The sequence below is a fragment of the Nicotiana sylvestris genome, chromosome 4 (assembly GCF_000393655.2).
Source record: "Nicotiana sylvestris chromosome 4, ASM39365v2, whole genome shotgun sequence".
Taxonomy (NCBI): domain Eukaryota; kingdom Viridiplantae; phylum Streptophyta; class Magnoliopsida; order Solanales; family Solanaceae; genus Nicotiana; species Nicotiana sylvestris.
The window spans coordinates 132,198,445-132,212,817 of record NC_091060.1 but is presented as its reverse complement, the minus strand read 5'-3'; the positions used below and the strand labels follow the sequence as shown (position 1 = coordinate 132,212,817).

Below are 14,373 nucleotides of genomic sequence, written 5' to 3'. Positions count from 1 at the left end.
CCTAGTTAGGAAGAGACCCCTTGCGATTGATGTTCAGGCCTTGGCCAATCGGTTCATGAGGTTAGATATTTCAGAGCCCAATCGGGTACTGACTTGTGTGGTTTCTCGGTCTTCCTTATATGATCGCATCAGAGAGCGCCAGTATGATGATCCGCATTTGCTTGTCCTTAGGGACAGAGTTCAGCATGATGATACCAAAGATGTAACCATCAGTGATGATGGGGTGTTGAGGATGTAGGGCCGGATTTGTGTGCCCAATGTAGATGGGCTTCGAGAGTTGATTCCGGAGGAGGCCCATAGCTCGCGGTATTCCATTCATCCGAGTGCTACGAAGATGTATCAGGATTTGAGACAGCACTATTGGTGGAGGAGAATGAAGAAAGATATTGTGGGATTTGTAGCTCGGTGTCTCAATTGTCAGCAGGTGAAATATGAGTATCAGAGACCGGGTGGCTTACTTCAGCAGATGGTTATTCCTGAGTGGAAGTGGGAGAGGATCACTATGGACTTTGTTGTTGGACTTCCACGGACTTTGAAGAAGTTCGATGCTATTTGGGTGATTGTGGATCGGCTGACCAAGTCCGTGCACTTCATTCCTGTGTGTACTACCTATTCTTCAGAGCGGTTGGTAGGGATCTATATCCAGGAGATTGTTCGTTTGCATGGTGTTCCAGTTTCCATCATTTCGGATAGAGGTACTCAGTTTACCTCACAGTTTTGGAGGGCCGTACAGAGAGAGTTGGGTACTCAGGTTGAGTTAAGCACAGTTTTTCATCCTCAGATGGACGGACAGTTCGAGCGTACTATTCAGATATTGGAGGACATGTTGCGTGCTTGCGTCATGGATTTCGGAGGATCATGAGATGAGTTTCTACCGCTCGCAGAGTTTGCTTATAACAACAGCTACCAGTCGAGTATTCAGATGGCTCTATATGAGGCTTTGTATAAGAGGCGGTGTAGATCTCCAGTTGGTTTGTTCGAGCCCAGTGAGGCTAGGCTATTAGGGACTGATTTGGTGCAGGATGCTTTGGAGAAGGCGAAGGTGATTTAGGAGAGGCTTCGTGCAGCGCAGTTGAGACAAAAGAGTTATGCCGATAGGAAGGTTCGAGATGTGTCCTACGTGGTTGGCGAGAAGGTTCTATTGAAGGTTTCACCCATGAAGGGTGTCATGAGATTTGGGAAGAAAGGAAAATTGAGTCCGCGGTTCATTGGGCCTTTTGAGGTGCTTCGGAGGATTGGGGAGGTGGCTTATGAGCTTGCTTTGCCGCCCAGCTTGTCGAGTGTGCATCCGGTATTTCATGTTTCCATGCTCCGGAAGTATATTGGAGATCCGTCTCATGTTTTGGACTTTAGCACGGTTTAGTTGGATGATGATTTGACCTATGATGTGGAACCAATAGCTATTTTGGGTCGTTAGGTTCGAAAGTTGAGGTCAAAAGATATAGCGTCAGTGAAAGTGCAGTGGAGAGGTCGGCTCGTGGAGGAGGCTACCTAGGAGACCGAGTGGGAAATGCGGAGCAGATATCCTTACCTATTTGAGGCTTCAGGTATGTTTCTTGACTCGTTCGAGGATGAATGTTTGTTTAAGTTGGGGAGGATGTGACGACCCGGCCAGTCGTCTCACGAGTACCGCTCCGTTTCCTCCATTTCAGCTTCTTTATGTTTCATTATTCGTGTTTGTGGTATCAGGCTGGTCGGATCGAGTCCGGAATGAGTTTGGTAAAGTTTGAGTCACTTTGTCTCTTTTAAGAAGGCTTAAGTTGGAAAAGTCAACCTGATGTTGACTTAAGTGTTAGAGGGCTCGGATATGAGCTCTGATGGTTCGGTTAGCTTCGGGAGGTGATTTGTGACTTAGGAGCATGGTCATAATGGGTGTTGGAGGTTCGGAGTAGACTTAGGCTTGAATTGGCGAAATTGATATTTTGGCAATTTCCGGTTGATAGGCGAGATTTTGATATAGGGATCGGAATGGAATTCCGAGAGTTGCAGTAGCTTCGTTGTGTCAATTGGGATATGTGTGTGAAACTTTAGGTCATTCGGACGTGGTTTGGTTGGGTTTTTGATCAAAAGCGTATTTCGGAAGATTTTAGAAACTTAGGCTTGAATCCGATGTGATTTGGTAGATTTGATGTTATTTGGGGTGTTTTGATGATTGGAACAAGTTTGAATAAGGTATTGGGTTATGTTTGTGCTTTTGGTTGAGGTCCCGGGGTCCTCGGGATGATTTCGGGTGGTTAACGGGGAAGTTGAAGTGTAATTGCAGCTGCTGAAGTTTTGCTGCTTCTGGTGTTTCACACCTGCTGTTTGGGGACCGCAGGTGCGGCGCTGCGTATGCGTTGGATTGGCCGCAGAAGCGGATCTTGGGAAGAATGTCTGGAACCGCAGATGCGGTAGAGGGACCGCACCTACGGAGTCGCAGATGCAACTAGTGGACCTCAGATGTGGTTTAGGTTGGATTAATGAATTTCCGCAGAAGTGGAGTTTTGACCGCAAATGCGGTACCACAGATGCGGTGAGTGTGCCGCAGATGCGGAAAAGCGTGAGCAGAATATATATATATTTCTTCCTTCGCGATTTTTGAAGGGTTTAACCATTTTTAAACTCGAAATTGGGAGCTTTGGGCGATTTTGAGGAGAGGAATCAAAGGGGCTTCGTTAAGGTAAGGATTTTGGACCTAAAACACACTTCTATGGTAATATTTCATGGATTAAGACTGAAATTAAAGGAATTAAAGGGCTAAAAATAGAGGATTAGGGCTTGAGTTTAAGAGGCCTTAAATTGAGGATTTGAGGGGTCATTTGAACTCCGACTTTGGTATTCTTGATACGTATAGACTCGTAGGGAGATAAGGAATCTAATGATGTGAAAATTTTTGAGTTTCGAGAAGTGTGCCCGGGGCTTGGATTTTGCTAATTTCGTGATTTTTGGTATTTTTTGATTGTTTTCGCTTGGGCTTCGTTCCCTTAGCATATTTTGATGCCGTGATTCTGATTTTGAATAGATTCGACGCGAGTGGAGGCCGATTCGAGGTGCAAAGGCGTCGCAGAGTAGTATTTTCACCGGTTTGAGGTAAATAACCATTGTAAATCTGGAACTGAGGGTACAAACCCCGGTATTTGACTTGTTTTGATAAATGCGGTGACACACATGCTAGGTGACGAGTGTGTGGACATGCACCGGTAGGGATTGTGACCTGGTCCGTCCCGTAGAGACTATTAAGCCGCGTATTTGATTTAGAAATACTATGTTATTCTGTATTTTGGATATTTATACTGTATTATGGGATGTATGCCATGTTTGGGGCCTTGTGCCGACCTGTAGAAATCCTTAGGGGTATTTTGACTGTTTTTCCTCACTTTACTTGCTAAAAGTATATCCTCAGTCATGTTTTACCTGTTTAAAAGCTAAAACTAGTTTTATCGCTTTACTTCTAATTGTGAGGACTGTTTGGGCCGAGTTCCCTGATTCCTGTTGTTGTGCCCGAGAGATTGTGAGGTTAAGGACTAAGAGAGGTTGAGAACCCAATTTTGAGGATATTATATGTATATATTATGGATCGGGCTGCACGCCGCAGTGATACTTATATGGATCGGGCTGCACGCTGCAGCGATATATATATATATATTGGATCGGGCTACACGTTGCAGCGATATGACGCTTGGGCTGTAGGAGCCCCTTCGGAGTCTGCACACCCCCAGTGAGCGTAGTCGACTATAAATATATGGATCGGGCTGCACGCCGCAGCGGTTACTATGATTTCTATTATTATGAGATATAAATGAGCCGAGTGCTGAGAGTGAGTACTGAGTGATAAGAGTTGAGTCACGAGTGACTGAGAGGCTGCCCGAGGGGCCAGATTCTGAGTGATTCCTTGCCCGAGAGGCCTTGTCATGATATTTGCACTGATTTCACTCTTCTTTTCAATAAGCCTCTGTTTGATATACTGCTAAGTAATTGGTTCCAAATGTTTAAACTGGAAATGTGGTTTTATAACGGAAACTGATTTTTGAACTGTAAAGATGACATGTTGTTTCGTTGGTTATTCCGTTATGTATTTTTGAACTGCTCGTCACTACTTTTAGACCTTATTTACTTTAGTTACTTACTGAGTTGGCGTACTCACGTTACTCCCTGCACCTTGTGTGCAGATCCAGATGCCCGAGCGGCCGAGTGAGCATTATTCAGCTGGTTCAGTTTTCTGTCGGAGATTTCGAGGTAGCTGCATGGCGTTCGCATCACTGTCCTCTCCCTTCTATCTTGTTATCTTTTCAGTATTTTCTAGACTATCTATGTTGTAGGATGTTCGGACTTGCATTAGAGGCTCTAGACTCGTGACATCAGATCAGTTGGGCTGTGTAGTTTATTATTATTTTGACTTCCACATATTTTCTGTCATTTTAAACGTTTATTATGAAATCGATGTTTAAAACTCATATTGGAAATGGTTTCTTACTAAAGGAAATGGGTTGTGGTTAGTGGACTGGTTTGCTTGCCTAGTAATGTGATAGGCGCCATCACGACCGGTATTTGGGGTCGTGACAGTAAAATATTTTTCAAAATATTTAAGCCAACCAAACATGGAAAAATTGGAAAATATTTTCCTTCTAACCAAACACACCCTTAATGTAGTGCTTTTGCTTCTCCTATTCTATATAGATATAGATGTGCAGTAAATTGTCATCACTGTATAAGTTAAAGTGACTTAGCGAGCGTTTGGACATAAGAATTGATAAAATCCGAAAAATAATGGAAAAAATTTCAAGTTAAAATGATATTTAAAAATTAGAGTTGTGTTTTGACATGAATACAATTTTGGGTTGTTTTGAATTTTTGCAAGTGATCTGAAGTAAATTTTTTGAAAAATACCTTTTTGGAATTTTTTAAAATTTCAAAAAATTCTTAAATTCATCTTCAAGTGAAAATTGAAAATTTTATGGCCAAACACTAATTTTGGAAAGATATGAGAAAATTTCGGGAAAAAAAGTTATGGCCAAACGAGACCTTACAACAGTAACTACATATAGCCAGGGCTAGATGTAGTGTATTAACGACAAGTTCCCATAACTTTTAACGTGGAACAAATTTTTTATTAAAATTACAAAAATAGTAGATATGAACTCATAACTTTAAAAATATAATGAATTTAACGCAAAATTTTTTAAAAGTTGAACCTATAGGGTTTAAATACTGAATTCGCATAATGTAGAAAAAAAACTTCAGTATATAAAATTTAAAATCTATATATATAAATGATAATTGATCCAATGAAAGATTATTCAATGGTATTTCACCCACTAGAAAATCTTAGAATAAGAAAGACGAGTGAGTTCAATAAAGTCGGTTCCTATCATCTTGCGTCACTCTCACAAATGTTTAAATAGTGAAGAATTACAGTTGTGTTTGAAGTCTAAGCTACTAATACCCCCCCCCCCACCCCCCACTTAGCGTCTTTATTAGTAATCTCATTTTCTCTCTCTGCCTTAACTAGCCTGAAATGTGTATGCCTCTTTCAGAACATGTAGTTTCTTTTTATTAGTATTATACTACTGCAACGTATTAATTAAAATATTGATGATTTTATTAGCTATGTCTACATGTGTATGTACACAGTTCTCATTTGCAGGAGGAGTAGATTGAAAGAGTGTCTTTTTACTCTTTTTCACGAGCGAGCAAACTTGTACTGATTGGATCCATACTTCTACTGCATTATATTCTCTCTCTTTTTCTCCCTCTCTCTCTCTCTAAACAATCTAAAACCGCGTTGGTAAAAGCTTATAGTCAGAGATTGGGAATTTGTTTGAATGTGAAGAACACTGTGGTGTTTTCCAGTGGGAGCTGAAATTCAGGAAGAAAAAGAAGTCAATTCTTGATTTTTTGGGAATTTGATAAGCAAAGTTGAAGGCTTTTTGCTATTAAGAAACTGGGTTTCACTTATTTTTTCTTGAGGTATTCAAAGCTTTTCTCTTTTTGCAACTACTTTCCTGTGGTTTCTGGTTTTTTTTCCTTGGTGGGTTTTGCTTGTTTTTGTAAAAAGATTCCATTTTTGTCTTTTACTTATTGAATTGATCTAAATTGGGGTGTTCTGGTTTTTTTATTTCTGTGTTTGTGTAGTAAACTGAACTGACTTTACTTCCATTTTTACTCAACTAAATCTCAGCTTTTACTTGGTGGATAAGGAAAGAACTTGTTCACACTCTTATAGTAGCATAACCATTTAGTATCTTAGTTTAGTTTAATGTATCTGCTTTTGTTGACACTGTTTCTGACGGTGAATTGCACCATTAGATTGCTTTGTAAATGATTACTGTTATGAGGTTCATTTGGGGGGTCCATGGATCTAGTTGGAAAAGTGTGATTTGATCTTGTTCCTATAGATAAAGTTTATTTATGCATGTTATTGTTTATTTATGTAAATGAAGTTCTCTTCTTGGGGGTTATCAGGTTGGAACATGTCAAGGCCACTCCATAGAGGTGTGTCAGGTGGGGGGAGGTTATCACTTAATGGTCCTGATATTTGGGATGATTCTCAGATGAAAGATAAAACAGAAAAGGAAGATTTGGAGCGTAATCGCGCAGCTGGTGATCAGACTCATTTGTCTATCAAATTCCTTTCCCGGATGCTGTTTCCGGATAATTCTCCTTCAAAACAAAGTTTGGGTGAAAATGGCTTACTATCTGATCCATTTAGCCCTGGAACTGGCCGAAATAGGCTTAAGTACACTTTGCTTTTGATCAGGCTGAGCTTAGTTGTCATAATAATTCTTGCTCTTACCGGATCCTTTTGGTGGACAATTTCGATAACTTCTTCATCGAGAGGTCAAATATACCATGGATACAGGCAGCTTCAGGAGCAAGTAGTATCGGACTTGAGGGACATAGGGAAGCTATCTCTTGGTGCTGCAAATGTGAAAGATATGGAATATTGTCCTCCCGAATCTGAGAACTTTGTTCCATGCTTCAATGTGTCAGAAAATCTTGATTTTGGCCTTTCTAAAGGCGAGGAGTTTGACCGCCAATGTGGACCTGGTTCAAGACAAACTTGCTTGGTACTTCCCCCTGTCAATTACAAGATTCCTCTTAGGTGGCCTACCGGTAGAGACGTCATTTGGCATGCAAATGTTAATATTACTGCACAGGAGGTACTCTCCTCTGGAAGTTTGACAAAAAGGTGATTGCAAAGTTCAATTTTCATTTGCTTAACTATGATTGTATTATCTGCTCCTGTGCTTATGTTTCTCCTCATTTCATGCCATGATAGGTTGATGATGTTAGAAGAAGAGCAGATTTCCTTTCGTTCGGACTCTGCTATGTTTGACAGCATTGAAGACTACTCACATCAAATAGCAGAAATGATTGGACTACGGAATGAATCGAACTTTGCACAAGCTGGAGTAAGTGGATTCTAATTGTTGGACCTGGTTTCTGGTTGTACTTTCACTTGTGCTCCAGTGTTCATCCTTGTATTCGGAATTCCTCTTATATATGCTAAAATTCCATCAACAAGTGAACAATGGTTTCCACTGCTTTGCTTGCTATATACATATCTTGATAGTACAGTTACATTATTTTCAGATATTTTTGCTGTAGTTCGTTAAGAAAGCTTGTATAACATACAGGAAATTTTTCATTGTGTAGTTATGAAATTCTTTTTTATTTCTCTCCATCGTTTGTTCTCGTTGAATTTTTGTTTAAATTTCTCTTCGTCCCTTGAAGGACTGCTTTCTATCAGATTTGGAAATATTAGTTCTATTTAGCCCCAGTTTCTCCTTTTTGTCTGGTGCCATTAAAGTTGCACCAAACTCTAACTACTGGATAATCCTGCTTCCTTTCCAGGTCCGAACTATCTTGGATATCGGATGTGGTTATGGCAGTTTTGGGGCACATCTCTTTTCTAGTCAACTATTGACCATGTGTGTTGCAAACTATGAAGCTTCGGGCAGTCAAGTTCAGCTAACACTTGAAAGAGGTCTCCCAGCAATGATTGGATCATTTAATTCAAAGCAGTTGCCTTATCCATCTCTTTCCTTTGATATGATACACTGTGCAGAATGTCATGTCGACTGGGATCAGAAAGGTACTCTTCATAAGCCAGTTGGAAAAAGTGACAATTCTGTTATTTACCAGTTTGTTTTAAGACGCATGCATAAATATGTACGTTGTTAATATTTTCAATTCTCGTTACCTGGAAAATTATGCATATGCGCATGTTTAGTACAAAGTTCGGGTAGAACCTCATTTAGGTCTCACTTTGGTATAAATTGGTAACCAAGTGATATTTCATAATTCATGCATGGCATTAGGAACATAGAAGCAGCTTCTATAAATGCATCAGGTGATTTGTAATGAAATAAATGGAAACTTGACGAGCAGTGTTTACTCAACCAGACTATGCTCCTATATGTATATATTTATATATGTCGTGATGCAGTTCTAAGGCCGATCCCATGAACCTTCACAGATCACACCTTGTTTTTCCAAATACAGATTTGTTATTTGGTTTGTCTGCTCCTCCCCTGAAGAAGAGGGATCTGACAAAAGTTCTGAGACAGCACCCATTTAACAAGTAATCTGATGGCCAGTATCTTTTGCATACTGCCATTGGTAACAAAAGTTTGGGAAGAATCAAGTTCATATTGATTCTTTCAAATGTTACATCACATTTTCACTGAAGAGTAACGAATCTTGGGGGAGGCCTTATCTTTGGTGCTTTCTTTAAATCGTTGCTTCTTTTTTATGATAGTAGTGTCCGATTCAGGTTTCGTGCACCTCGACTATTCCACTAGGTACCTGCTACCTCCCACCAGTATAAGTATCGGTTAACTCTAGTGACCAAGGTTTAGGCTGATGGGAAGAGTTGCAATCACCTAGTATTTTTTGCCTCCGCTGGTACTTGAACTTAAGACCTCGTGGTTCTCTTCACACTTCATTGACCACTAAGCCATACTCTTGGGTGTAATGCTTCTCTTTCCTTTTAGGAACTGCTATGACGTTGGAGCAAACTTTTCAAAGTCTGTGTGATTCAGTACTATACTAGTTATTAGCTTCATAAAGATTCTTCCCACCTCTCAAATATGTGCCCTATAACTAATGTACAATTTAAATATTTTATATCATTTATCTGTTACCTTAATTAAATCTGAATTCTGGTACAGATGGTATTCTTCTTGTTGAAGTTGATCGATTATTGAGGCCTGGTGGATATTTTGTCTGGACTTCAACTGTTACGAATACTCAGCGCTCCCTCCGCAACAAAGTGAGCCTGAAAAAATGGAACTTTGTCCGGAATTTTGCTGAAAGTATGTGCTGGGAGCTGTTGTCACAACAAGATGAAACTGCTGTATGGAAAAAGACAAGTTTAAAGAAATGTTATTTTGCAAGGTGCGCAGACCATGCACACGTATCTTCATTTGATTCTTACCATTTCCTGACCCTCAATAGGTGCATATCTTTGATCAAGTGGCATGTGAGCAACGATTGTGTGACTATGAAAATTTGCTTCTATTTACAGGAGACCAGGTGTTGGGCCTTCTCTCTGCAGTAAAGGACAGGACATTGAATCCCCGTATTATCGACCACTCCAAGCATGCATTGCTGGAACTCAAAGCCGCCGGTGGATTCCTATTGAAGAAAGGACAAAGTGGCCTTCTAGGGCAAAATTGAACTCCAGCGAACTTAAGATTCATGGTAATGGGCTATCCTCAATTCTCAAATGTTTCAAATGTGGAGCACTCTGTTTCATGTTGTTATTTAGTTTCCTCTGAACATCTAATGGTAACGCTCTGTGTTTTATTAGGTTTGCAATCTGAAGCTCTTGATGAGGATTCCCTTAACTGGAATTCAGCAGTTAACAACTATTGGTCACTTCTTTCACCTTTAATATTTTCTGATCACCCAAAGAGACCTGGTGATGATGATCCTTCTCCTCCCTATAATATGCTTAGAAATGTGTTGGACATGAACGCCCATTTTGGTGGTCTGAATGCTGCCCTACTGGATGCACGAAAGTCAGCATGGGTCATGAACGTGATTCCCACTAGTGGGCCTAATTATCTTCCCCTAATTCTCGACAGGGGATTTGTTGGTGTTTTGCATGATTGGTAAATTCTTCTCTCTTTCTTTGTGAAGGAATGTGCTTGATTAATGTCAACTTTTAATACATGCAACATTTGTTTTGTTACATGATATAGAGGATGCTAAATACAATTAGTCAGTAAATTGAATTTGGATGATAGCTTCTGATCGCCCTAACTCTAATTCTAATAATTGATGTACCTAACAAGTCATATTATCTGGTTGACCAACACTATCTCGAACTGGAATTACCAGATCACCATTAAGCCTATGTTCATCGATTCTATTCAAGTTTGATCCTTCCCTTAGAGTCTTCACCTTTCACAATTCATTGGTTTTGCGATTTATTCAGTCATAACTAGGTTCAATGACTAGATTTCCTTAACCAAGCTACTGTCCCACAGAGTTCCTTTCCAACTGTTTACATGAAATTTATCTTTTAGCTTTGGCTTTAGACACTTAAAAGTTGGACTAGGTTTATGCTAATTAACTCATTTTCTGTGATTGAGATGAAGAGGGTGAGCACATACCATAATAAAGAACAAAGTACAGATAATTGAGTAATATGTTTGTCAATCTAAACTCTTAGTATCACTTTTATTAGCTTTTTGGGAGCTTTGTTTTATCCTCTTGAAGGTACTGGTTTGTGCTTGACTAATCAAAAGCAAAAAATAAAACAAAATAAATTGTATTGTGCTAGTTAGTCAATGGATAATCTTCATTTGGGGTTTCTTTAGTAACTACCAGAGATACAAAATCAGGTGAGGAGGTAACGATGTGGTAACTAATTAGACAGCTTTGTCATGCATTTCATGCTTGCTAGAAAAATGTCTTTTCTATAACGACCTGTATGATTTGGAGGCTAAAATAGTTTTGAAAGAATTGCAAGAGGACAGAGCTTGCCACATAGCTTTTCTCTACTTGGAATTATAGTGTTGCAAGTTCTCAGGGCAAATTCCCTGTATTTGAATATTGCTTCAAAACTGTGAAAATGATGTAAAAGCAGCAAAAATATTCTTTATTCAACTTGTATTTCTGGTGTTAAGTGGGAATACTGTATTGCATAGTTAGTCGGCAAGACTGATACATGCTTGTTGATGACTCGTCTTAACAGACATAGGCGAACTTCTGAATACTTTTGACACCGACTTGGGTTTCAGTAATGAAAATTTTGACTAATCAAAATAGTTGATTGCGAGTCACATAAACTTTAGCAAAACGACCTTTTTTATTTGTTTATTTTGGATTCAGTGACTAATTTTACTTAGTATTTCCTTTGCAGGTGTGAGGCATTTCCAACATATCCGAGAACTTATGATCTAGTACATGCTAATGGACTTCTGTCACTGGAATTTGGCCAACATAGCAGATGTCTGATGTTTGATCTGTTTATTGAGATAGATCGTGTTCTTCGTCCAGAGGTATGTATATTTGTTGCTATACCTTGCATAACCTCATTTCGTAATCATGCAGCAGTTAGATGGACATCTTGATAGTCAACAAGTATTGACTTTTAGCTCTAATGGTTATAATGATGCAATACGACAATAATTAAGATAGCTCTATTTGATTTATCCACTTCGTTTACAAGCAACCAAAGTGTGGTTCACGGAACCAAGGCTTTTTAAATTTGTAGTGGGATTTGGGTTGCAAAAGGACTTCAGGCATTCAGCTTCTCCTGTTCTCCACTCCCATTATTGTATCCGAGACTGATAAGTCCTTATCTTAGCTAGAGAGGCATTGAAGTGGGCTCCATAAGTACAGAACATAGTGGTTTGATGCTGCAGCATATAATGCCCACTCATATAGCTCTATACTTCGCAAGAGAACTGTATTTCATTTTTTTCTTAGTAGACCCTTTTCCTATCACTAGTTTCTTTTCCCATTTTTCCCATCTTCTTTTTTATAAGCATCCTTTTCTTCTTCCCACTCATGTGCATTAGACTGCAACTTTGAATGAGGTTGTACAAGTTATTGTGGTCTATATCCGCTCTTTGCAACCTAAACATTACGCCCTACTTATGAGATATCTGTTATTTCTACCTCAACGTGCCGTTTAACCTCCGATCTTGTGTACTAAAACCCCGATACACCCACTTTCAGTCATTGTTAACTTACTCAAACATAGTGCATGCATGCAATGCTCATTTAGGAAAGTCGTTATCACTTGGCTGACTTTGTGTATGTTATTTTTGCTAACCTCTATTTGTATGCTGCAGGGCTGGGTGATTATACGTGATAGTGTCCCTCTTATTGAGTTAGCAAGAGTTCATGCCGCAAGGTTAAAATGGGACGCGAGAGTTGTAGAGGTTGAAAGCAGTGACGAGAAGCTACTAATTTGCCAGAAACCATTTTCTAGAAGACAAGCAAGCTAAAAAAATTGGCCGGGGTCTCATTTGTAGATGATAATACTCATTTGTTTGTTGGATCATATTATTAAACAGCATAAAGTTCACAACAGAAGGGTGGAACCAAAAATTTTGGACATTCAGAGAAACAAGAGAGCAGAGAAGAAGAAAAGAAATGGTTCTACAAATGGAACAACCACATCTCCTATGTAGCCGTAAGGTGTACATAGGGCCATGTAATTACACATTTCAAGGCACAGGGCAAATGAGAATTGATAGGCCTATAGTTTTTCCTTGTTATGTCTCATTATAACTATACGAGCCATATGTTAGATTAAAATTGTGAAGGCATTTTATACAATAAGGGCAATCTTAGCTACTGTAACATATCAATTTCTCCCTGTTTTTTGATAGTTTATTCGTAATACTCTGGCAAGTGATTCGAGTTCATTTTCGACAAAGTTCTTTTGGCTTTAATTCTGTACTTTGATCAGTTGTCAAATGCTTGTAGCAATATAATATAGGATGCAAGCCATCACCATGTAGATTAAGATTTTATTCGGAATGTTGTATTTAAACATTATTTTTTTTTATTAATTATTAAATAAATGTGAATTATACCCAAGCAGATGCTAAGAAAAAAAAAACACTTGTAATTATCCCGTATTTAGAGAACATCTTAACGATAAGATATGTATTCATATTCAAATATCTTAATATTTAATATACTTAGCAACATTCGTGGCCTTTAGTTGCATTTTGAATAGATGACTGGCTGAGTTCCACGTATTAAGCTGTGAATGATGACATAATGTCACTTTTAATGGATAAATGATTTTTTCAGTTATCTACAATATTCAAAATGAAATTTACTCAATGAATGACTGACGCCTTTTAAACTTACTAAGGATCTTTATAGATCGAATTATAGTACTGCACATTTCGCAATTCAATGCTAAATTTTCATAAAAAGATAAAAAATCACTTGAAAAAAAGATAGCTATACAAATCTGTAAAACAATATTAAAACAGTAACGAGTATGATATTGGATATAAACAGCATTATCTCAACAATAAAAAATTACAATATGTAGGTTAAATTACTGGGAACACAATTGTTGATGCAAAGTGATGTAGTACTTCGCTTTCCAAGAAAAAAAGACATAATTGGAGCTTGAAGATCTAAACATATATATATATATATTGTGTATGTTAAAGTACTAATTCATGTATTATTTTTGAAATTAAATTTAGATATTTTAAGAAAATATAAATACATAAGTAACTAAATCTATATCTTCTATAAGGAAAACAATTAATAGATGTCAATGTTGAATTCAACTACAACACCGACCTTAGCTCAGTTGGTAGAGCGGAGGACTGTAGTGTGCTTCCATAGCAATCCTTAGGTCGCTGGTTCGAATCCGGCAGGTCGGATTTTGGACATATGCATTAGTTATACACTATATTTGGTATTATCATATGCATAACTAATACATAGAAAATCACGGTATTAACAATGCAATTGGTTTTAATGCATGCATTATCTTAGTTAAAGGCAAAATTATCCTTCAAACTTTATGCTTGATTAAAATATATTATTATATTAATGCAAGCTTGATGCTGAAATTGCTCCCGCTATTTATATCTGTAGACAATAAATTACGTCAAGAAAATAATCGAGACCGAAAATATTGTATCAGTCGTGGTATTTGATTTCAAGTAATATGAGTATACAATCTCTATGAATCCTCTGATTCTTCTTTTCAATAGTAAATAAATTCAAGGGCCTTTGAGCTTGATCTTGAATCTATATTTGTTGTCACGAACAATGATCTTGAATTCAACTAGCACGGACAATGATCTTTGTGTATTAATAATACCTTGTTAGGTACACATTTTGAACATATGCATTAGTTATGCAAGCATTAGTTATGCACCATATTTGGTATTA

The 14,373-nt window shown here is 38.3% G+C and overlaps 1 protein-coding gene and 1 non-coding gene across 2 annotated transcripts; both read left to right on the top strand.

The window, feature by feature from the left end:
- The first annotated feature begins 5,510 nt into the window (after positions 1 to 5,510).
- LOC104212700 (probable pectin methyltransferase QUA2) lies at positions 5,511 to 12,880 on the top strand. Its single transcript, XM_009762047.2, has 9 exons — positions 5,511 to 5,946; positions 6,442 to 7,168; positions 7,259 to 7,391; positions 7,834 to 8,074; positions 9,153 to 9,378; positions 9,509 to 9,684; positions 9,794 to 10,097; positions 11,354 to 11,492; positions 12,291 to 12,880. The coding sequence occupies exons 2-9, from the start codon at positions 6,450 to 6,452 to the stop codon at positions 12,444 to 12,446; spliced, it is 2,094 nt and encodes a 697-aa protein (XP_009760349.1). The 5' UTR covers positions 5,511 to 5,946; positions 6,442 to 6,449; the 3' UTR covers positions 12,447 to 12,880.
- An 888-nt stretch (positions 12,881 to 13,768) lies between these two features.
- TRNAY-GUA (transfer RNA tyrosine (anticodon GUA)) lies at positions 13,769 to 13,856 on the top strand. Its single transcript is given in 2 exon segments — positions 13,769 to 13,805; positions 13,821 to 13,856. It is a non-coding gene; the product is annotated as a tRNA-Tyr (tRNA).
- Positions 13,857 to 14,373: the final 517 nt, after the last annotated feature.